General features: G+C 41.8%; 2 protein-coding genes across 3 annotated transcripts; one reads left to right on the top strand and one right to left on the bottom strand.

Annotated features, from left to right (window-relative positions):
• Window positions 1-3,145: 3,145 nt before the first annotated feature.
• Window positions 3,146-14,488, top strand: LOC135713826 (adult-specific cuticular protein ACP-22-like). Its single transcript, XM_065237398.1, has 2 exons — window positions 3,146-3,262; window positions 13,866-14,488. Exons 1-2 carry the CDS (start codon window positions 3,146-3,148, stop codon window positions 14,421-14,423), a joined length of 675 nt encoding a protein of 224 aa, XP_065093470.1. The 3' UTR covers window positions 14,424-14,488.
• Window positions 14,489-20,684: 6,196 nt separating this feature from the next.
• Window positions 20,685-23,538, bottom strand: LOC135700607 (uncharacterized). Of its 2 annotated transcripts, XM_065221258.1 has the most exons (3): window positions 21,052-23,538; window positions 20,928-20,996; window positions 20,852-20,867 (listed from the first exon to the last, which is right to left on the bottom strand). In XM_065221258.1, exon 1 carries the CDS (start codon window positions 23,453-23,455, stop codon window positions 21,347-21,349), a length of 2,109 nt encoding a protein of 702 aa, XP_065077330.1. In that variant the 5' UTR covers window positions 23,456-23,538; the 3' UTR covers window positions 20,852-20,867; window positions 20,928-20,996; window positions 21,052-21,346. The 2 variants fall into 2 exon arrangements, with proteins under 2 accessions (XP_065077264.1, XP_065077330.1); XM_065221192.1 differs by having other exon boundaries at window positions 20,685-20,996.
• Between the last annotated feature and the right edge of the window lie 852 nt (window positions 23,539-24,390).

Here is a 24,390-nt window from a genome sequence, read left to right as displayed (position 1 = left end):
GCTACAAATGATCCCAATATGACTAACGGTAAATCGCTGCCATACGCTTTTAGAATCTTATCACTGCCTTTGGTGCACTTCTGCACAATAATGCATTTTTCTTTCATCATTTCCCATGTTCCAACAGTGATCAGGTTTGCGTCCGATCCCGAGTCAACTAGCATTTCGGTAGGAATTCCTCCAACTTCACATTTAATCACCCCCTAGCCGCAGAAAATTTCAAATTATTGTCTCTATTCCATTTAACGTCTAGCCTCCAGCCCCCTAGCTGCAGAAACTTTTAAAAAAAATAGCCCCCTAGCCATTCAATTTCAGGTTTCCAGCCCCCTAGCTGCAGAAACGTTAAAAACATTGGCCCCCTAGCCATTCAATTTCAGGTTTCCAGCCCCCTAGCTGCAGAAACTTTTAAACCAATGGCCCCCTAGCCATTCAATTTCATGTTTCCAGCCCCCTAGCTTCAGAAACTTTTAAAACAGTGGCCCCCTAGCCAGTCACTTGTTTCCAGCCCCCTAGCTGCAGAAACGTTCAAAATAATTAGCTATTCAATCCATTACTTCCACTGGTAACAACTTTCATAATTTGATTCTTGCGGTACTATGCCCCTCCTGGACACAGCATCGTCAACTAATTTTTTTTTTCATCGCAGTGGCCCCAACGTGAGGAGTATGGTATCCGATTAGTACACTCGATTTCTTATTGGCCTCAAATGAATGGGGAAGTGGAGCGCCAGAACCGCTCCATTTTGAAGCGTTTACGGATAGCGCAGGAATTGGGGAAGGACTGGCGGAAAGAGTTGAGGCAATATCTGCTGATGTACCACGCAGCAAGTCACACGACTACAGGAAATCCTCCATCGGAGCTCATGTTTGGACGTCGTATACGTACTAAATTACCGTGCATTTTAACCGCATCACAGGAATACGAGGTCGTGAGAGAACGAGACGCTATTGAGAAAGAGAAAGGGAGATTGTATGCTGACAAGAAACGTGGAGCCACGGAAAGTGACTTACAAGCAGGAGATCGCGTGCTAGCGAAGCGTACCAGGAAGGAAAATAAGCTGTGTGCTGACTTTGCACCTGAAACGTTTGACGTTATCCATAGAAGTGGAGCTGATGCAACGATGCCAGATATACAGACTTTTGTACACGATAAAGGTGGACACTATCTTTTTTGAACCCCTGTAACTTTAATTATAATAACGATTTTTCTAATCTCATTAGATATAAAAATAGTTACAAGTATTAACTAGTTATTGCATTAATTCTAGCTTCAGGAAATACTTCATTTGATATTTTTAAGATACAATTAAAAAAGGGTGACCACTTTTTTCGTGCACAGAAGTCTGTATATCTGGCATCGTTGAGCTGATGTCACCATTCGATCAACTAAAACGGGAAAGGAATTCAGAAGAAGTTCAGCACATCTGAAAGCACTTCCCCGTGCAGAGCCTAACAAGACTGATCCACCAGAGGATACAACTTCGTCGGAGCCTCGTTTGGTGCGCAAGAGCAGCCACCGTGAAAAGGAGGATAATGATACTACATCGACATCAGACAAAATACAGACGGCAAATACATTAAGAAGAACTAGAGTAGAACCTAAACATTTCAGAGATTACGTAAGCTACTGAATAATTCGTTTAAAGGAAGAGGGGGATGTAGGGTTTGCGTTTATTACTTTTGAGTAAAATATATTGACAGTGTTATAAATTAGGAACACCTTGGCCGAAAAGGTCTTGGCAAAAAAGGGAGGACGAGTGAAAACGATCGGACGAAGGGACGTGAGAAGAGATTGACGAGGTGAAGAATAAATATTGGTTGGCGTGAAAATCTAATCGAGTGGTTTTGAACAAATATTCCGAAACTGGATCTTCTTCAGTATCTACACACATGACTAGCCACCGAGAGTTGCTGGAAAATATTAAACCTTCGACTGGGACCATCGTCACTGGCTAACGGGAACACTATGAATGTGGAACAGGTTCAACCATCTTGATGCCAGTCTATCAGGATGATACCATTTCAGTACACAAAGTCCAGCTGATTCCGGATCTTTCAGTGAGCCTACTCTCCGTGAACGAGATAGTGAAGAAGGGATACCTAGTCGCCATATGCAAGGTGATCAACAAAAGCGGTGACACTGTGCAAACGGGTAAGCACGAAAACGATTTGTTTCAGCTCGAACAGCAACAGCAGGATACGAGCAGCGCTTTGACTTGTTCATCTGCGCTCAGCCTGAAGATTTGGCACCAGATGTTGGACCATTTGAATATGAAAAGAGTCCACAAGCTGACCAACGGATTAGTGGATGGAATTACTATCGTCGATAGGAAAGCAGAGGACTGTAAGGTGTGCCAATGGGAAAACATTGCCGGAATCCCTTTAGCAAGAAAGGTTCACGCGGCGCAGAGGTACTCGATGTGGTGCACACCGATATCTGTGGGCCTATGAAAGTGAATTCACTCGGTGGTACTACATCGTCTTCGTTGATGATAAATCCAGAAAAATGTGAACGTACTTTCTGAAGACGAAATGGGAGGCAAAACATTTGAGAACCTTCAACGAATGCCACGCGAAAGAGTCACAGAAAAATAGACATAAAACTAGCAAGTTGTTCATCGAACAAGCATTAAACGAGAAATTCAAAAGAATCGTAGTTGGTAGAACTGCCACCTGTGGCACGCAAAGTCAATTCCCTTGGGTTTGACGTTTACACACTATCACCATCTGTTTTAGCGACAATGTTTCACAGTGAAAAATATTCAATGTGTTATGTCTGTTTGTCTGTGGTTGAGCGACAGTCCGACCGGAAGCTAAAGGTGCTTCCAAGCGATAATGGTAAAGATTATGTGAATAAGGGCTTCTAGAGCTACCTGTTGGAAAAAGGCGTCCAGCACCAGAAAACAACAGCTTACACTCCGAAGCAGCACGGCATGGCAGTACGCACCAACCGTTCAATAGTCGAGAGCGCACGATGCATGGTATTTGAAACAGGACTAGCGAAAACTTTCTGGGCTGAGGCTGTTCATACTTCTGTCTATCTGCTTAACCGATCTCCCAAGCAAGGTCATAATTCGTCACCGGAGCAGGTCTGGACTGGCAAAAATCCGGATTTGGCTCACTTAAGAGTCGTCGGCACCAAGGCGATGGCGCAAATACCGGATCCCAAATCTCGGATATGCGTCTTCGTTGGATACGACAATAATACAAAAGGGTATCGACTTTACGATCCGCAATCGCGCAAGGTGTTCACCAGCCGCGAAGTAAGTTTCATTGACGACGGTATGCCAAGCTCACAGGATGAAACGTGACGGCGACGTCGACGACGAACATGGCGAGTTCTACACAGACTGCGTGCACGATACCATCCACGACGAAGAAGAATTCAACGGTTTCGACTTGTCACAAGTCGCTGCGCAAATCTGTTTTTCGAGGTTTTTTTTTCAATATTACTCAAATTGAATAATAATTACTTCTTAATAATGATCAATGTCTAATATCACTCAAAACAACATTCAATAATTTTAGCCAGATTCTTGTCCTACACCGATGAAAATATTAGGTAAATTTGAAATACCAACTGGAACTGGGATTTAAATATTAAATTGCAAAATTCAATGAATTTAAGCTGAAATTTACACGTTCATATAAATTGTATCGTTGTTACTTGAAATTTAATTCAATTCCTGTTGAACTTTTGACATCCATGTAAAATCACACTTGCATGTAAAATTCAATTCATATAAATGTATTACTATATACTTTCATGTAAATTTTGTTTGCTGTGTGTTTCAACTAATAGTAGAAAATACATGAATGTGCCAAACGTAAATTTTCCAAAGTTTTAGCTGTCTAGTTACTCCTCGTGCGGCGGTGCTCAATTTTTGGAAAGGAGTGTATGTAACGGAAAAGGTTGAAAACCACTAACTGGGAAAGTCCCACGATATGGTCATCAATATGACATTAATCCAAAAAATGCAAGCAGTTCCATAGTTCCAATTCCTCTACCATAACTTACTCCATCGCTTCGTTAATCGTTGAGCTGATTAAAATGCGTTAAAACCCCGCTCATTTTCGCCATACCAGTGAACAATAATAAAACGCAGCTAACGGCACAGGGGGTGATCTTTTAATCCAATTATGATTTGCCTGCTGCTAGTACCCAGGTAAGCGCAAAACACCAACTTCGATTAAGCAATTTTCTACAATTCAAGTCTAAGTATCACGTTCCGTGCGAGCCTACAGTTGGTTGATCTGCGTCTACTGCTTGCTCCCTCCCCATTCCCCACTCCCCACGCGATGGAAGTCAACAGAAGAAGTCGTCGGCGAAGAGGAAGTCTGACAAACGACTGTTGTAGTGCCAACAAAGTTGGCAAATTTAACACGACAAGCTATGACAGCGAGCTTAGCGGTTCAGTCATAATGTGGATCGTAAAAATCTCACGTTTCAAAAAACAAATAGAATGAGTGCAACTCCACACAAAATCAAACACGCAGATTTCGGTCACTAGTGCTGGGGTTATGGAAGAGTGTTGGTCGTAAATTCGCAGTCATACTTAATATTTAAACACATGCTGGTTTTATGCAACGAAGAAGGCAGAGGTGCGAACAATTATTGTTCACACCCACGTGCCTGTCATCCAGTTGAGTAACTTGGATGTTTGTTTAAGGGTTAGTAAATGCAAATCAATATTACTTTTTAACTTTCTTCTAGATTTTGTTAATTTGACACGAGTAGGTTACCGAAGACTTGCCTCGATAACTTTTATTTTTTTATGAATTACATTTTAAATAATACCTACGTTCACGAGAAACACAATACTTCACCCTTTTAGTGCGCAGATTACAGCCGCAAGCAAAATGGCTGGCTTTGTTTTCTTCTAATTAAGCGGATTTATTTTCCTTCCAGCAACCCCAGACATACCTACTATCCTAAACGTAGCATGAAAACAATTCGCACGATTTTCAGCTTTTCACTGAATAAAAGATTTCAATTTATGCAAAGTGACCAAAAAGGTCACAATTGCAAACTAATACCGAGAACATTAAACGCATTCGCTTGAACGATTACGATCCAGTTTCAATGGCAAACGGTTCGGTTGCTTGCGACGACGACGTTAGGCAATGATTACCATCAAAGTGTAAGTACTATGAACGGTGACCGAGATGAAGATAATAGGCAGCTTTTGGATCATGCAAAATTGTGAAATTGGATCAGTTTTTGGTCGGTTTGAGCTTGAACTGCTGACCGCTAGGAGGTTGCGAGAGTTAGCACAAACTACGGGTGAAGCAAAGCTTTACGGTTAACAAAAATAGATGTGTAAGTCTGATAAATGCTTCCTAAAAAGAGAGTAAATTCCCATGGTGGGATACGAAATTACCAATACAAGTGTACATTCGAAAGCTTTGAATGAATTTTATATAAATCATTCATTGTTTTTCGATAAGAGCAAGATGTCAATTAGGCCGATGCAAATAATATAAGGTGGTCCATGAGACGTTTTGCAATTGACATGACAGCTAAAAAGCTGTGAGTGTGTGAGTAATCAGGTGTTACCGATGCTAGATGAACATATAAATAGAGCTATTTTCAATGGGAAAGATCTGTCAGTTCAACTATGAACTTTCAAAACTTCTCGATAAACATAAGGGTTGATGCATATATTATGTCACGCTCTAAGGGAGGAGGGGGGTCTAAGATTTTGTGACAAGCAATGCATTAGGTATAGAAAAAACGTAACAAGAGAGGGGGGGTTAATTTTTCCTCGATTTAGCGTGACATAATTAATGCATGGGCCCTGAATATCAGTTGACCACAGCTGTTTCAAGGAATGCCTTATTATCATTTTATGTCCAATATCATTCAAATAGGCCGAGAGAGGGGCACAAAATAAATAACAAGGGACAAAAGAATAATATATCCCGGAATATCAAGAAGATTCATCTAAGGGGTCATCCACAAAGTATGTAATTTAATTATGTTTGTGTTTTTGTATTATTATTGGACTAAACCATCCACCTTCCCACTTCCCCCTTCCTCCTCCCCCTTCCACCCTTCCCTCTCCTAAGGTCCTAAGTAACAAATGTAAACAAATCGAGCTAAGCGATACAAACTATTGGCTACTATCATTGTAAGTGAAACAAAAACACCCATCCAAATTTACTTTCATTTATTTAAGATAATTACAATTGTCCAATTTACAGTTTGAAATGATGGGCACATGATTGTTACTTCGGTCACTCGGACTGCCTAACATGATTGGTGCTCATTTTTTAAAGGCGAGGCCAATCTAAAGTTAGGTATTCTACTCTGAAATCTGTGAAAGGGAATCTAGTATCATGTAGAACAAAACGTCCAATATAACACTCATTGATTATGTCATGGTGAAAAATCGGCCAATGTTACATGTCCGATGTACAATTTGACTAGTCAAAACGTCTTATGTGGTTTTTTTTTCTCTATTGTAGCATGAAATTCAAAGTTAAATTGTGATTTTACCCTTTCTACAGAATTTTGAACGTTATTATTCACTAACTACATTAAAAATAGTATTGCTAAATTTATTGTTAACAGTTAAAATAATAATCTGTCGAACTTCAACACCGATTTTCTCAAAATGGTGAATATGTTATATTGGTTTATTTGAAAAGTGACGCGAAATGTCAAACGTCACAATGGAGTTCAATATTATCACCGATTGCCTGCAAACAGCGCTTTCCCTAACACAGATTTCAAAATCGAGTTTCATTCGGTCTCACTGAACGGTTTTATTCAATCACTGTGTGTGGTGGTGTCCGGTCGGTCGTCAGCAGCAGCAGCAGCAGAAGCAGAAGCAGCAGCAGAAGCAGCAGCAGTGCTTTAGGCGCGTGGCGTTGTACATTTTTCTCCAGTACGCAACGAAAGGCTCCCCGTAAGCAGCTAGCTGCTTTCGTGAAAGGAGCCCTCGATTCACCGAAGAAGGAGGAAAAAGCCTCACCGCTACTGATGGGGATCCATCCTCGTGAGTCTCTGTGGGTCATCTATGCCAAGCGCGTCACCCTCGTTCTAAACAACATACAGCTTGCCAGCCTCATCCGTGTCCAACACTCTAATAGCTCAGCAATACTCAACCATTACGAAAAAACCGGTTCAATTTAGGACCTTTATAAATTATTGTTGTTGAGAGTTAATTTTTAATGAACGTTCGCTCGCCTTGCTGCCAGCCACATCACTCCCAAAGCTCTTCGATAATTTACCCAGCAACCAAACGTTAGTGTTCAAATGCGTAACAGTATTGAAGTGGTAGGTACATAAAAATTCTCGCAATGACCGAATACCACATAACCATGTCAATTAATCAGACACTTCGTAAGGATTTCTCCAGGACGCTAGAAAAAGCAAACAAAAATCTCGAATTTATATGATCACGAATATCTCGTGATTTGGAAAAAATTGAGCAAGAAATTCCTCCAATCAATATTTGCTTTTTTATTATCTATTGAATAAACCAAAACTTCCGTGCGTTTTGTGCACGATAATACGTAGTGAGATGAAAAAAAATCCCTAACACAGTCACCGAATATTGATACCAAGCACTGAGCATGCCAGACGGAACCTATTTTTATGCCTTTTGATGCAAATTTTAGCCCCTCCCATTAAGAGAATTAAACCAATAAAAATCTTGCCAAATTCTCTTTAATAGAAGGGGCTTAAATTTTGCATCAAAAAACATAAACGAATGTACCGTCCGGTAGATTCTGTGATTGATGTGTTTTCCCTAATACATATTTCATTTCCGCAACACTATCATCTCCAAAATCATTGAGGAAACATATCCACTGCATTGTACTAAACTAGCTTCCAAGCTCCCAACCCATCGGTCCTTTTCAGGACCACAAATGACTGATAAATTAGTTAACTAGACAGTAATAGCTTGAATCCAAGACATGTCAACCAGTATTGGCTTATATGGAATCCACAGAGCACATCAAAAACAGAACTCTCAAAACGCTTTCGAATTTCAACCTATCGAAATTTTCGTGATTTGTTTTTTTTTTTTTAATTTCCGCGTTATTTTGTGAAGTAAGGGGCATTATGTTCCCGTCTTACGTAAAGACCAAATCGAAACAACGAACGTCACGTAAAAGAAGAGATTAATGAAGGCTTATCGCTTTTCCGTAGCTTTTTTGTCTCCAGGTTTAAAGGATCATCGTTTGAGTTTGAATAAATCCCAGCTCCAATTAAGGAGACTTGTAATATTGCTTGATTATCGTGTGTTTTGTGCAACTTAAAATCGTCATCAACGTCACCGGAACGGTTTTCAATGGTTGCAATAGCAACGCGATCGTAGCTTGTATGAAGTTATATGAGGGCCTTGGTGGCCTTATATTTTAGCTAACTGAGTAGAACATCATGAGATTAATCTAAAGTCCCATGGATTCTTTGAAGATTCGATAGTCGCTTTATTTGTTAATGTGAATACATTGTAATAACACCAAATCGATCATTGTTGTGTTGTAATAAAAGGAGCTTGTTTGGCTAGTGGCAAACGTTTTTGCACACTGAGCAGAAGACCGTGGGTTCAACCCCAAGCTCCTTCGTGTTATAGGATCGTTAGGATATCAATTCAGCTTATCGTTTACCAAAACAAATCCTGCTACAAACCTAATCCTTTTATCCAACATCCCAGTGATTTCTCGAGGAAGTGCAGTGGATTTCTCGGCTTTCAACCTAGCGGGTATCACGCCATTCCTACCAATTCCTTTCTTGACCTGCGATCGGGAGTGGCCGCGTGCTGCTATTGCTTAGTTTGAAATCACCAGTTTTTACATTATAATTCATAAACATTGTTTATTGATTGTAACAAAATTCACTTACTTCCACTATTTGATTCGTGCCTTCCTCAAAATTGACCTTTGCTCGCTTTCTACTCCCTATATACAATTTTCACACTGCCGTACTCTAACGGAACTATCAACTCTACACTTTCATCTCCTCATCTGTTGTATAAAATGACCACTTTAAGGTTGATGTTTGATGTTAAGAATCTCCAACTATGTAAAATTAACTTGTTTCTATGTCTAGTAGGAGTTGGACCGAATAAAGTCTGGTCCACTTAGAATCCGGATACTTGATTTATTGCAGCGCCGCTAGTGTTCGGATTTGGAATTTGACGGTGATTTGTTTTGAAAGTACACGTGTTTCAGTGGTGCAAGTTTCGTCTTGATACGTGCAGTATTAAAAAAAAATGTATTAGATGGAAGATGAGAAAAGAAAATTAATCCTGCACACCCACGGCAAAAACCTGACGTGGCCAATTCGAAATATTGCGAAAAAGTTGAAAATTGCCTTTTCTACCATGAGATATGTTCTCAATCGGTTCCGTGATCGCAAGAAAGTGGCCCGGAAAGTTCAAAGCAAACGTCGTGCTGGAAAATTGGATGGGCAGCTGAACTGGAAGGCGTTGAGGTCGATCAAGAGAAACCCAGGACTCGCGGATCGGGATGTCGCCAAAAAAAAATACGGTGCCAGCCATTGTACCGTCCGGAGAATTCATCTGCGAGCAGGTTACCGTTCATTCCATGCCTCCAAGCAACCGAACAGGACGAGAAACATAATCTAGTGGCCATAACAAGCGCCCAGAAGTTGTACGACCGGCTTCTGACGAAGTACAGTGGATGCCTTCTCATGGACAACGAAACCGATGTCACGACGCATTTCAGGCAGGTTCCTGGTCGAAAGTTTTATCGAGACAAGGGGTGATGTCCCCAACAAATTCAAGTTGGTTTTCGGCGATAATTTCGCCCAGAAACTTAAAGAAATGGCCGCTGAGGTTGACCAGTCCAGTGTTTGGCATATAATGCAAGCAATTCCAAATAAAGTCCGAAAGGTCATCCGAACGCCGTCGGATTAATTGTGGATTTTTTTTATGAAGTTTTATGATATAAAATACCTTCATTTAGACTAAATTGCATTTTTCATACTCGCGGCTTTCCTGAGGTTAGAGGGGTACATTGTCGAAGGATAGAATCAGAGGAGGAGCTTTTGGGGCATGAAGTAGTTCGCCTCCTCGTGGTGTGCCCTGGAAACGTTAAGTATCGAACCCAAGGGAGAGATATTGCGGCTAAACGAACTACAGCAGAGTAAGGACGCTGGAGCCCCATCCAGCTCGTTCCAGGAGGTCGATAAGCTCTGCACAAACCCTCGTTGTGCAAAGGCAGGAGTGACACCGGGTTCTTAGAGTGTATACGACTCTGACCAAGTCGCAGCACACGCAGCTGGTACGCGGCCACAACTGTCCTGTCCTGCCGCGGACAGTTGGCTAGCTATCACGTCTGCTCTAGAACTCAGGCAAACAATTAACAGCGAACGATAAGAGGAAGGCCCTGTACAGCTGCTCACTGTGCAGTAGCGAGTGTCACGTCTGTGACACACCACTAGTGTGATGCGCCATAGCGCAATCGGCCCCTCCCATGATGTAATGCTTTCGGACGGTTCCGGGGAGGACAAGGGCCAAGAGCACAGGGTAAGGTTTAGTGGGTCGGGAGCGCTACTTCTCCCAGTTATCTTCTCAGGTGTCTGGGAGCAGATTCCCCCTGTATAAAAAAAGAGGAGGAACTTGGCGGTGGGGTTTCGTTGCCTCATCAGAGCGTTGTCGCCAGTATGAACGATAGTGCGGAACTAGAATCATCTGGAGTTCGACCAGCTATGGTGAACAGTGGGCGACGATGAGACTCATCGAAACGGGGGAACAAGACAAACAAAAACTAAAACCAAACGATTTTTCCTTCTTCTGGAAGTTTTTTTTTTTTCAACTTCCTCTTTAATATTTTGATTGGCTTCTTCGGTAGGATTCTAATGATTTCTCTTGTAACTTTCTTCCGACTTTGTACGAAAATTTCTTCCAACATCTTCCAGAAGTTTTTTTTTTCGACTTTACCTGAAATAATCTTGCATCTTTCCAAGAAATTTTCTTCCAAATTTCTCCAGAAATGTCAACGGAAGTTTCTTCTGACATTCTCCAGAATTTCTACTGGCTCTGAAAGCTGTAGACTCCCTGAAATTCCTTAAAACTTTTCCTGGAAGACTCTTCCATCTTTTCTTTCCCTTTATTTATTTTCCATCGACCAATGCTACCGACGCCAGGGAGGCAACTCCCACACCTGGACCTTAGCTATCGACCCATCAACTCATGGCCGGGGCCAACGACCTAACTTATCTTCCGAGTGAGAGGCAGTCACGCTTACCAATACACCACCGGCGCCGCTAAACTCTTCCATCTTCCACCAGAAATTTCCCACAGCTTGCGTGGATCGGGAAGATTTAGCCAGCTTACTTCAGCCCCAATTAAAAAATTTGGACTCGAAAAGTTTTATAAAGATGACGAAGTGATCAAGTGCACTGTGATATTGGACACGTAAAATTCAAAATGTCGAACCAAAAATAAAAACATAGGAGTTTTCACTATTTTTTCAAGAATCCAACCATCTCGAACACACAATCTTCCCGGACGTTTCTGTTGCCATTCCTGAGTTGCGGGAGATTTTTTTTTTCAATTTGGTTAACTCATGTTTAAATACATAAAATATCAGTTTTAAAAAAAATGATTATTGATGTTTTCACTATTTGTATAGGGAACTGGCTTTCCTGGAACTGGCTGACTAAAAGTAAATTGGTACGCTCAAAAAGACCTGTAATTCGTGGTTCAATAAGTTTGAAAAGTCCATTAATGGTTGCTTTACAGTACTTTTATTAAAACTTCAAAGATTATATTAGATGGTTACATTTCTCCAGTTTGAACGAAATCTCGAACCTTCCTCTTGATGGAGCCCATCAGCACCCCCCGCACAGTGGAAACGGACACGGAATCAGTGCAATTCTTCCATTTTGTCCGCATTTGCTGAATGTCCTTCACTACCCCGCCGCTTCGTCGAAGTCGCTGCTTTGAAATTGCCCAGTATTTTCCGATTGGTTTAAATTCCGGGCAATTCGGAGGATTCATTAGCTTGGGACAAAATCGATCTTGTTGGCAGCATACCATTCCATACTGCCTTGGAGTAGTGGCAGCTGACCAAATCGGGCCAAAAGATGGCCCCTATGCTTGCCGATGAACGGCAATACACGCTATTAGAGGGAATTCTTCGATGCAAACTTGGGATGTCATCGTCGAGGATGTGACGAATGGTTCCGTTTTCAGGCCAGAACTGCAAATCGCTTGCCAAATCATGGTCTTCTTCGCGAACTTGTCAGCAAACACGAACTTGAATCTTCCCGGCACATCCCCACGTCCAGTCGCAATGTAAAACTATTGACCGAGAAGCTGCTTAAAATCAGTACCTCCTGGCCTCATCTCGGATCGAAAGACCGGGGTTGGCTTTAACGCACCCTGGTCTCAGTTTTTCGTAGGTTTGCTGATTCCTTTCCACGCTCAGGGTTTCCTTGTAGGTTTTGAACACTCGACAAACTGTTGTTTTTGGCATCTTCAGCACCTTAGCCAGCTTGGATCCGGACCACTCCGGATTTTCCAGGTGTTTGTGCACAATATTTTTTCTTCTTTCGAGCTCCACTTGACGTTATTTCTGAACGCAATCGACTACTTTGATCAAACTTGCACCAGTTGTTCTCTATAGAAATGTAAACAAACCACTGTCAAAGATTTTCGATTCCCAACAGCCTTTAGTCATTCAAGAAATCAAGAGAATATTGTGATAAAAATAGTAAAATAACTTTTTATTTCTATTTATTTCATCTTTGATTGATTGATTAATTTATTTTGAATTTTTTATTTTTCAATTTTCTTCTTGTTTACATTATTAACCTTCTGGGCATATTTCGGTTGAATTAAAACATTAAACCTACCTAACTAAATGTGTTAAAATGCAGACTGATTAATTTATAGACATATCAAGAAAATCTTAGAAATATTATCGGATCAGGAATTGAGGATTGAGGAACAATCCTGCAAGATTCTGCTCTAAAAATGCGATGTGTTTGGAAACTATTACTTTCTAACTAAGTTGCATCCTGAATTAGCATGCATATCTTATTTTTACTATACCAATTGGACATTAACATTTGCTAGATTCCAGAAATAATGCATGTTTTTCATATGATCCGCCATGGTCAATGTTGAGACTACCACCTTATATTTGAATTTCCAGGATAGGACACCATCTGGATCACACCAGACGCTCGTGATTCGCACTTCCCCTTTTAGCTATCACCTCGATCCGGATCTTTGGACGTTTCGTGCTAAAATCATCCACACTACACTAATCTCATCACAAGCTGCAAAGCTCAACAAGATTGAATACTTCTCATGCATCAACAAGACCACAAGAACAATGAATTAATATAATAGTAACTTGCTTAACCCTGCAAATAAACTCATTTTTCCGCGCCCTAGACGGCAAGAACGTGCACCAATTTCCGCTGTTGTGTGCATTGATAATTAAGACAAGCTTGGACAGTATGGTTTCGGAACCACTGAATCGGGTAGTTTGTTTTTCCAACATAGCTTCCACGATATTGGGCATATTTGCCTTTGATACTGTATCAATCTGCACGCTGGCTGTAATTTTTCACGCTAATGCTGTACAGTGGTGGCTGTGCTCGTGTTTTGATTGTTTTGTTGTAGCTTTCAATTAAAAAAAAGGGTTCCCATGGAAGCCCCTGTGCCACCCGTTGAGGATTGATCCCACGGCCAACAAAGAACACTATATAAACATTGGTGACCGCCGAGAATGGTATCAGTTCAACGGTGATCTTTCGTTGATAAAGTTTAGTTTCGGTTAGGTGCAGTTTCACAAGGAAAATGTTTAAGGTAATAAGTGTAACACAGTGCTTAAGACAAAATTCGTCACTCAGAAGGATATTTTTGTTACTAGGTCGTTGTGATCGCTGCTGCTTTGGCTGCTACAACTGCCGCTTACCGTACTGGAAAAGGATACAATATAGTGACTAAACACGCTACGCAGTACTATGGAACTGGTCTTGGATCGAGTGAAAACTATGAAAATTCCGGATATGGTGCATCGGGCTATGCTGGACAAGGAGATGATGGCTACTCTGTACAAGGAAATCTCCGTTATATGAATAAGGGCTTGAAATACGACAACTACGATCATGACAGTCACAAGGATTATTACGCTTACCCTAAGTACAATTACAATTACGGTGTTCAGGATTCTCATACAGGAGATCACAAGAGCCAGTGGGAAATCCGCGATGGAGATGTTGTTAAGGGAGGATACACTCTGTACGAACCCGATGGTACCAAGCGTGTCGTGGAGTACACCTCGGACAAACACAGCGGATTCAATGCCGTCGTGAAGAAGATTGGCCATGCCCACCACCCACAAATCTATGGCACGGAGAACGGAATCGCTGGCAGCGGTTACAATGGACACCACGATGACAGCTACAGTTATAACAACGTTCACTGAAGCACGCTGGGATCATCGATATAAGTGTAGAACAGAATTTATTTATTATACTGAATTTAACCTGAGATTATGCTATATACCTGTGAAAAATGGTGAACGAAGTTGCATGAAAGATTTTACAGTGTACATATTACGCCTGAATGTAGATACTGATCGAAAAATAAAACTACTCGAAAAAATAGCAAACTACTTGAAATCAATTTCGAATAGATCTCCAGTCATCCCTCTCTTTCGAGAGCGATCATTGCACTTCAGCACTTCTTTCGAGATTGGAACAGCTTCACGGCCGCCGTCGTAAAGTCCATAAAGCAAACCCCACACGCATCAATATATTGACGCGAAGGGGAATTATTGACTATAATATTGATGATGTGAATTCATAAATATTGTCAATCTCGATATATTGACGTCAATATAGCATGTATTGACAATACGATTATTGTCAATAAAAGCAATCGTGTAGGGTTCACTTAAAGTAAAGCAACCAGAGAAATTACAATCAAAACAAACAACGCATTAATCTTCCCGCCCCTCTTAGCACGTCAATCGATCAGCGTGGTTGATGATGGTTGGAGCTTTTCGGATTGCGGCGTTGGTGCGGTGGTAACCGTTTTGTGCCGTTTACACATTGGACAGTGTCAAGGTAAGACGTGCGTGTGGCGAGAGAAGGTTATGGGCAGCATTTGCATATTCTGTACCCAAAACCGGATGCTGTAAACCATAAAGTAGCTGTGTAAGGTCTGTGACATTGTATTGCGTTGGGCTGGTTTCGTTATGATGAATTATGTAACAGTAATTGTAACCGCTAAGCAGCGTTGCCAGTATTCCAGATTTTCCAGATTTTTAGTCGTCTTGTCAGATACACAGACAGACCACGTATATTTCCAGATTTTTTAAATATGTTCCAGATTTTCCCAGATTGATTAAACATGTTGCTTTAAAAATAGCACTGCAATTGATTAACTCTCTAAAAAATCCAATTGTTGGACATTATTGGAATATTAAGGTAATTCTAAAAATAGTTCACAGTGAACCCAAGCAACAATTTTGGTTTTACGAGGGTTCTGTAGACCATGATTTAGACTTGTAGAATGCTATAAAACCGCGATAAAACCTGCAATGTTACTTGGGAAGTGTGAGGTTGAATTCCTTGTGAAATCAAAGGAGAACTTCAAGCTAATTCTGAGTAGTGTTCCATCCATCTTTTTGGGCTTCCTGCTCGTTCAGGCGTATTGTGGGTGCCACAAAGTGAGGGTTCGATTCGCGCTCCAGCCGGTGCAAATTTTGGCAACCTGAAAATTTTCCTACTGGTCCACTGAGTGTGGTGTGTTGTCCGTTGTCTAGTGTTAAATATTCAGTCTGTGCAACCTCTGGATGAAGACGGTGTCAATTGTCTTGTCAAGTCTGATGACAATTGCATGGAGATTTTGTGAATATAGGAAATACAATCCGGAAGAGAAATCATAGAAAATTTTTATGATGAAACTTAAAGACTATGCTGATCGTTGGAATAATTTCAATGGAACTCTGTCCAATGTTTCTAAGGAGATTCATTTTAATAAAATTTTAAGACATTTTAACGGAATTATGCGCGATTTCCGAGAGACTTTCAAGGCCATTTTGACAAAGTATTTGAGTACTTAGGAAATAGTGAAAAGGATTTCAAAATAATTCTGACCTTACCTACAAAGCAGTTCAAATGGAATTATGAGAAGAGTGTGTCGATCATTCTGAAGAGTGAACCAAGAAATTTTTTAAAAATAATGGACAAAAAATTATGCCTATTCTTGGGAATTATTAGCAGTTTGAGGGAATTGTGGAATTGGAGAGTAATTTATAAGAGATTACAAGAAGTAATGCTATGAACTCTCAGAATGTTACTGGACAAGTTTGGATATTATCAAGATTATTTTAGGGGAATCCAGAAAATAAGTATGATGAAATTCTAGGACCATTCAAATGGAATTAAAAAAAGGGCGAAAATAGCCTGTAAAGAGTTCCAAGTAAATTCAGACCAACAAAATTGTTCATGATCTGGGACCCAGGAAAAATAGAAATTCCGGAATTCATAGGCCCTTATTACCGATGTCACTTAACGGTGAAGTGACAACTCATCACTCACGGTGAAGTGATTCCCATTTGATTTACACGGCAATTACTTCACCGTGAGTGACAACTGGTCACTTCATTTCGTTTTCACCGTGAAGTGACACCCGTTATAAGGGTCATAATCATTTCAAGATCCTGACGCTATCAGACTTTCATTTTAGTAGTATAATACAATTATTCTTTGGCCTAAAATTATTCGTAATGGTCATGCGAATAGTGGAGTTACCCGTAGTTTAGGTAAACTTTGTGTGAGTACCACGATGTTAGGCTTTGGTTCCCACTTCAGCCAGGTGAATTTTGCTTCAAAATAAAATTGCCTACATGTCTATAGAGAGTTGTGTGTTGCATGATGTCAAGAATTAAATTGTAAATCTGATCAACCTCAGGGTAGTTGAATTGATTAGAAGTAATAAAATCTTTATATTCTGATACTGCATCAAATAGTAAGGACTATATCGACTATTAAGCACTTCATTCGAGCAGTTAAAATGACGTTTACTACCACTTGAACTTTGAAATAAAACATTATTTTGAGATTGTTTCTTTTAGAACCACGAAAAAAGTAGCCAACATTTGTGCGTTTCATAAAAAATAGAAATTAGTTGGTCCAGTTTTGTGAAATCGCTGGTAGAAAGTCACACCAAAACTGCTTGACAAAGTGGTCAATTAGCTAAAAAATCCATCCCATTAAATTTGCTTAATACTTTGCTTTTCATTCGTTTAAAAAAAAAATTACAGTTTAAAAAACAATTCTAAAAATATTTTCTGCAGTAAAGAGTGATACGGTCAAAATTTGGTCAATATCAACTTGACGTATTTCTTTCAATTTTGCATTTAAAAAACGTGAACACCCCTCATTTTGAAGGTGTGTGTGTGTAGAATGTTGCTCCTATTTTGATTTTGGAATTCACTCTTCAGTTGTCAAAATGCCGTCCAAGCAAGAAGAGCAGCGTATCAAAATTTTGCTCGCGCATCGCGAAAATCCGAGCTACTCGCACGCAAAGTTGGCAAAATCGCTAAAAGTTGCCAAATCAACCGTTACAAATGTAATTAAAGTGTTTGGGGAACGTTTGTCGACAGCCAGGAAGTCTGGATCGGGGGGAAATCGAAAACCGGAAGCCGCTGAGACGACAAAGAGAGTTGCCGGTAGTTTCAAGCGAAACCCTAACCTCTCTCTCCGAGATGCCGCAAATAAGCTGGGTGTATCGTCTACAACCGTGCATCGAGCCAAAAAACGAGCCGGACTATCGACTTACAAGAAGGTAGTGACTCCAAATCGCGATGATAAACAAAATACGACGGCCAAAGCGCGATCCCGGAGGCTGTACACGACGATGCTGACGAAGTTTGACTGCGTGGTAATGGACGACGAAACCTACGTCAAAGCCGACTACAAGCAGCTTCCGGGACAGGAGTTTTATACGGCAAAAGGAAGGGGAAAGGTAGCAGATGTTTTCAAGCACATGAAACTGTCAAAGTTCGCAAAGAAATATCTGGTTTGGCAAGCCATCTGTACCTGTGGCTTGAAAAGCAGCATTTTCATAGCTTCCGGGACTGTCAACCAAGAAATTTACGTGAAAGAGTGTTTGAATAAACGTCTGCTGCCTTTCCTGAAGAAACACGGTTGTTCCGTACTGTTTTGGCCGGATTTGGCATCTTGCCATTATGGTAAAAAGGCCATGGAGTGGTACGCCGCCAACAACGTGCAGGTGGTTCCCAAGGACAAGAACCCTCCCAACACGCCAGAGCTCCGCCCAATTGAGAAATACTGGGCTATTGTCAAGCGGAACCTAAAGAAGACCAAAAAAAAACTGCTAAGGGCGAGCAGCAGTTCAAGGCAAACTGGCTTTCTGCGGCGAAGAAGGTGGACAAGGTGGCTGTACAAAATCTGATGGCAGGGGTCAAGCGTAAGGCCCGGCAATTCGGATTTGGAAAAGCGGAAGCCTAACTGAATATGTTTCCTGAATTTTATACTAATTGAACTTGAAAAAGAAATTTAATTTGATTTTTTAAATAAACGATTTCACCGATTTACACGCGTTTTCCCTTAACCAAATTTTGACCGTATCACCCTTTATGTTGCCCACATTTAATTCAATTTTTGAACTGCTGCGTAATGGATAATAAAACTTTTTTGGGCACACTGTGTCAATACTTTTCCATTTTTGGATGATTTAGCAATGCTAACAAGTTATTTGCTTTACATAATTTATTTGTAATATATTTGTAATATGTAATTCATAACTATTCTAGTACTTTAAATAAATACCAGAGGATCATGCTGACCGATTTTTACGGGAGATAGGCACATCAATTTGATTTCAATAGCATTCCCTAGTAGCACATCTGTCACAAATAGGTTGTGGAAACTCCTATACGACTTATTCTAGTCATAAACAAGTTTCTGCAATTGTTGGTATCGGACATGTGCTACTCGGGTTATGTTAAAACAGGATTTTTCGGAGCATTCCAGATTTTTCCAGATTTTATATTTTAACTGGTCCAGATTTTTCTGAAAATGACCTGGCAACGCTGCCGCTAGGTTAGCCTATCTAGGGTCTAACCACCTGGTCTAGTATAGCATAGCATAGCATAATTCAAGTTGCGCACAATCGTAGGTGGTACGAGTTCTAAACTGATGTTAAAAAGAAGGCTCACTTTTATCCGTTGCTGCAAGCAAATGATTTGGGCTCGGATTTGTTATTAATCACTACCTCTTAGATAAAGGATGTGTCTTCTTCCAACAGTTCAGATATGTCCTGGTCACGTCCTTGCAACTGGTGGTGATCGGGAAGGAATGTTAGTACAACATTTACTTAAGAGAGAACTCTACGACCTCTCATAAATGTCACGGGTAGGGTGGAATATTGTTAGTAGGTCGGGTAAGCCATACACCCAACCGGCGATGCTAGCAGTGAATTATTTTCTAACACGTAGTAATATAGCTGGTAAATAGGTTCCTCCGCTGATGCTGCTCATTTACCTAGAGTATGGAGGCGAACCAGCCCAAGGCTGAAAGCCTCCCTAATAAAGATAAATTAATTAATTTACCTAGAGTCTATACACCTACTGTTCTTCCCGTTGCACTCGTCAGCTCATACGATACTCTAGACACACATGGGTGGTCGTATCCGGGTTCTTCCCTGGGTAGACTCGTGTCCGTCCAGATTCTGGTACAGTAACTTATCAAGCTGAACATTGTATTAGGTCCTAAGTAACATTGATCGATTCTCTTCGCCAACTTTCTCTTTCGTTAATAACATGAGCACATAACCGTTTCTTGTTGTGTTTGTCGTATTAGATGCTAGATGAAAGAAGAGAAAGTCGACGAAGCGAATCTGTCAATGTTACTTAGGACCTAATGTTCAGCTTGTTATCTCTATGCATGGTACTTATACTTTACAGCTCACCTTTTTATTATAATGTCGATAATGCTGAAACCATAAATATACCATACCATATATCATATGCGTGATAATGTTTGCACCATTGAGTAATGTCAAAATTAGGAAAATTCTCAAAAATTTCGTTTTCGAGTTTTTTTATTTATTCAAAGGGGGGATGTTTCTCTAAGACTCTGAGTTAATCATCGATCGAGTTTTCACTTGCTGAAATTACGGCCTCAACACGTTCTCGGAATGCACGGCAGGTTCTAATAATGTAGTCTGGATCCATTTATCACCAGGTACGGGTCAATGTTTGTCTGAGGCTTGCTGTAGTCGGGTGGCGTTTAGAACAGGCCTTGGCCTTCATGACGCGCCATATTGAGTAATCCAGCGCATTAAGATCGGGGTTGGATGGGGGCCACATATCCTTCGCCCAGAACGGAAGATGTTCCTGCAACCACTTCTGAGTGCGGTTCGAGGTGTGGCACGGAGCCCCATCTTGTTGAAATACAACATTTGGCTTCGAATTGCACTGATCTTTGATCCACGGAAGAACATACTTACTTACAATCCCGATGTAGACCTCCGTGTTGGCCTTGTCGCCTTCTGGAATAAACACCTGGTCAATTTGTTTGCCATCGGAAGCCACCAATCCAAACACCATAACGCTAGCAGGATGCTTGGTCAGATACATGTTCTTGTGCTCCTCGGTCACGTCTTTTACCGGAAGAGAACTAATATACGTGTTGTGCGGTAGCAAGCGAATCGAGATTTTGTCAATTCAATGTATTCAGTTTTATTGAATTACAAAATTCCTAATATAAATGTCATATTTGAAATTATTTGTAATTAGATTGAGTATGAGATCGTTCCTTACTTGTAGTGATTCTATACCGCTCAACGTTTTAGTCTAAATGTTCTGTCCAAGTTGTAGCTGTATTTCCTGTGTCTAATTAGATCATAACTGTAGTTCATAAGCTTAAACCAACATTTTTAGTTTAATTTTCACCTTCACTTGTCGATTTAACGTAGTTTAAGCACCTTTCTCGGTCTTTTCTTAGGCCGTATCGCAATATTCCTAGGTAATTTTATAATTAGTTTAAGATTTAGTTATACCGCTTTACGTTATTAACCTGCAGTAGCAAAAAATATTTTCTGCCCGAACTCAATCGATAATTCACTAGTATAAGATTGTGTATTTTACTTAATTTAAGAATTCACTAGGTATTCAGCACTAGGTAATTTAGTAATAATTATTCTTAAGCCGGTTGAAGTGCACAGAAAAACTTCGAACAATAGCTTCTGTTGTTTTTCTTCTGGTCTTCCCACTGTCCCATAGACAAAACAATCCTCCGTACGTACGATGGGTGTGGATGGATTCGACCATCTACGTCGACTGTGTGGGGCGTGTGGGGCTTAACGGGCTCGTCAACGTAGCGCAACCAACACTCCCCCCGGAATGGGCTTCTGGTCATCCTGATGCGCATTGCTTCCAGCGCCTACGTCGAGCACGGCAAGCTTCACAGTTGGTCGCTCGTAGATGCCACCGAAAGTCTGCACAGTAGCACTTCGCACCTGTCCGTCCGATCCCTGCTTTATCCCAATAACTCGGCCTTTAGGCCAAGTGTTCCGAGGAAGTTTCGGGTCCACGATGACAACGATATCGTTGACTCTGATGGGTTTCACCTCCGTGAGCCATTTCGTCCTTCGAGTGATTGAGGGAAGATAATCCCGAAGCCACTGCTTCCAAAATTGGTTGGCTAAAGTTTGCGAAAGCTTCCAGCAGTTCTTGAGCACTTCAGAGCTGTCGTCAAACGGAACCCAAGGCCTTAGTCCATTGCTTGATCCCAGCAAAAAATGATTGGGAGTTAGCACCGGTGACTGGTCATCGTCGATTGGAATGCTAGTTAGCGGACGAGAGTTGACGATATTCTCTATCTCCGTTAGCATGTTTTCGAGGACTTCATGGGACAGCGTTCTGTTGAGTTTCAGTTTACCAAGGTTCTGTTTGACAGTTCGTACGAGACGTTCCCATGCTCCACCCATATGCGGTGAAGCGGGAGGAATGAAATACCAGGACGTATGGGAGGTGGTGAACTCCGCCGCTAGACGATCTCGATCCAAGTTCTCCATAGCCTCTTGGAGTTCTTTACTGGCTCCCTGGAAATTTGTACCTCTGTCACTATACACGACTGCAGGTACCCCCCTCCTAGCCATGACGTTTCTCAGTGCCATAATACAAGAGTCGGTAGTCATTGTGTGAACGATTTGCAAGTGGATGGCACGAGTGGTAAGGCAAGTGGCGAGAAGTACCCAACGTTTCTCGAGACGTCGTCCAAGGATAATCACAAACGGTCCAAAGTAGTCCACCCCCATGTAAGTGAACGGACGAGCGTAGGCGGCCAAGCGAGGTAAAGGCAAGTCGCTCATAGCCGGTGGTTGCGGTCGTGCACGGTCGTTCTTGCATTGCTGACAGCATTGACGGATCCTGTTGTAGGCAGCCTTCAGACGAGGGATGCTGTATCGCTGCCGCAGCTCGTTGATAACTGTGTTATGGTTTTGATGATGATATTTGCTGTGGTAGTGGGATATGACGAGACGGGTGATGTGGTGGTCTCGTGGAAGAATAACAGGATTCACCGCATCCTGATTAACAAACGGACAACTGATGGTTCTACCACGAACGCGGAGTACATCATGTTCGTCTAGAAACGGACAAAGATGATAGATTGAACTGTTCTTCGGTATCGTTAATGTGAAGTTTTCCGACGCTCGTATGCCCGATAGTACTGCTACCTCATCTGGGTAAGAACTTCCCTGAGCAAGCCGGTACAAATAGTTTTCAGCCGTAGCTAGCTCTGAACTCGTCAACACTCCAATAGTTCTTTCTTCGGGTCTGGATGTCCTCAAGTTCCCGATGAATCGAAACACGTATGCAGTTCGATGGACAAGTGGAGTCCATTTAGAGCAGTTTTGGAGGTCGATGATTGGCTCCGGTAATTTGACGTGAACGAGCAAATGTGGGCGCAGTTCCTCCGTAGTAGGTCCTTCGATGTGTAGTTCCACAGGCCATTCTCCTTCAATGTTCTTGAGAAATTCCGGTCCGTTAAACCATCGGCTAGTTCTAGTCATGTCAGGCACCCGTTTCCACTTCGTGCCATCATCAGCAACGTTCTTTTTAGTTTGGATCCATTGCCACTCGTAAACTTCCGAAGCTTCTAGTATCTCACTCACTCGGAAAGCAACAAATTGGCTATACCGACGATGATCGGATTTGAGCCAGCTGATGACGTCACTGGAATCCGTCCAGAAGTAGCGTCTATTCACCTTGATAGACAGTGACTGTGCTATGCTGTTCGCAAACCTGACTCCGATAACGCAAGCTTGAAGCTCCGAGCGCGGAATCGACAGAAATTTGATTGGTGCAACACGAGTCTTCGATCCAACCAGCGCAGTTTCGATGATGGGCCCCTCCTTGAATCGCAGATACACCACCGCCGCGAAACCCTTCTCGCTAGCATCGACGAAGATGTGCATTTGTACTTCGTTGGAACCTCCAACAGATGTAGCCGTCCTGTAGCACCGCGGGATTTCTACCTTTGCCACTTCAGGAAGGACCTTCAGCCATTGCATCCACATCTCAAACTGTTTTTCTTCGATCGGGTCATCCCATCCGACGGGGCCTCCAAAACATCCGGGCTATTTGAGATCCAGTTCCTCATTTCAAAGCCGGCTTCATGGTGAATTTTCTTTACATCCCGTGCGAGGTCCACTGCTTCTTGCTCGCTTTCCACGCTTACAAGCATGTCATCTACGTAATGCTGGTCGACGATAGCTTGAACAGCGGTGGGATGGTCCTTCTCAAACCGTTGGGCGTTGGTGTTTTTGACGTACTGCGCAATGCTTGGAGCACACGACACTCCGAACGGTAACACCAACATGATGTACACCTTAGGATCCGCGTTGCCTTCATCGCCCTTCCAGAAGAAGCACAGTCGAATATCTTGCCTCAGTAGAACCTGCAGATACATCTCCCGGATATCCCCGCAAATTGCGATCCGGAATTCACGAAACTGGACGAGAACTGCAAGTAGCGACGTCAAAAGGTCAGGGCCTTTGAGTAACAGCGAATTGAGTGAAACGCCATAAGCAGGAGCAGCTGCGTCCCAGACTAGCCGTACCTTACCCGGTTTGTTGGGGTTCACAACAGGGAACACGGGTAAGTACCATTCCTTAGACTGATGCATATTGAGTTCATCATCCGACAACTTCCGAACGTAGCGTTTATCCACGTATTCATCCATCTTCGTCGTCACGGTTTTTGCAAACTCCTCATCCCGCTTCATGCGCCGGTCTAAACACTGCCATCTTCTGTAAGCCATTCCTTTGCTACTTGGAAAGCGAACATCATCGTACTTCCAGAGGAGTCCCGTTTCGTACCGCCCTTCTTTTGGGATTGTCAGCTTTTCGAG

Source organism: Ochlerotatus camptorhynchus, unplaced genomic scaffold, assembly GCF_037179485.1.
Source record: "Ochlerotatus camptorhynchus isolate MF236.1 unplaced genomic scaffold, CSIRO-AGI_Acam_v1.1 ptg000002l, whole genome shotgun sequence".
Lineage (NCBI taxonomy): Eukaryota > Metazoa > Arthropoda > Insecta > Diptera > Culicidae > Ochlerotatus > Ochlerotatus camptorhynchus.
The sequence above is the reverse complement of the archived record's forward strand: the minus strand, read 5'-3'. Positions and strand labels throughout refer to the sequence as shown.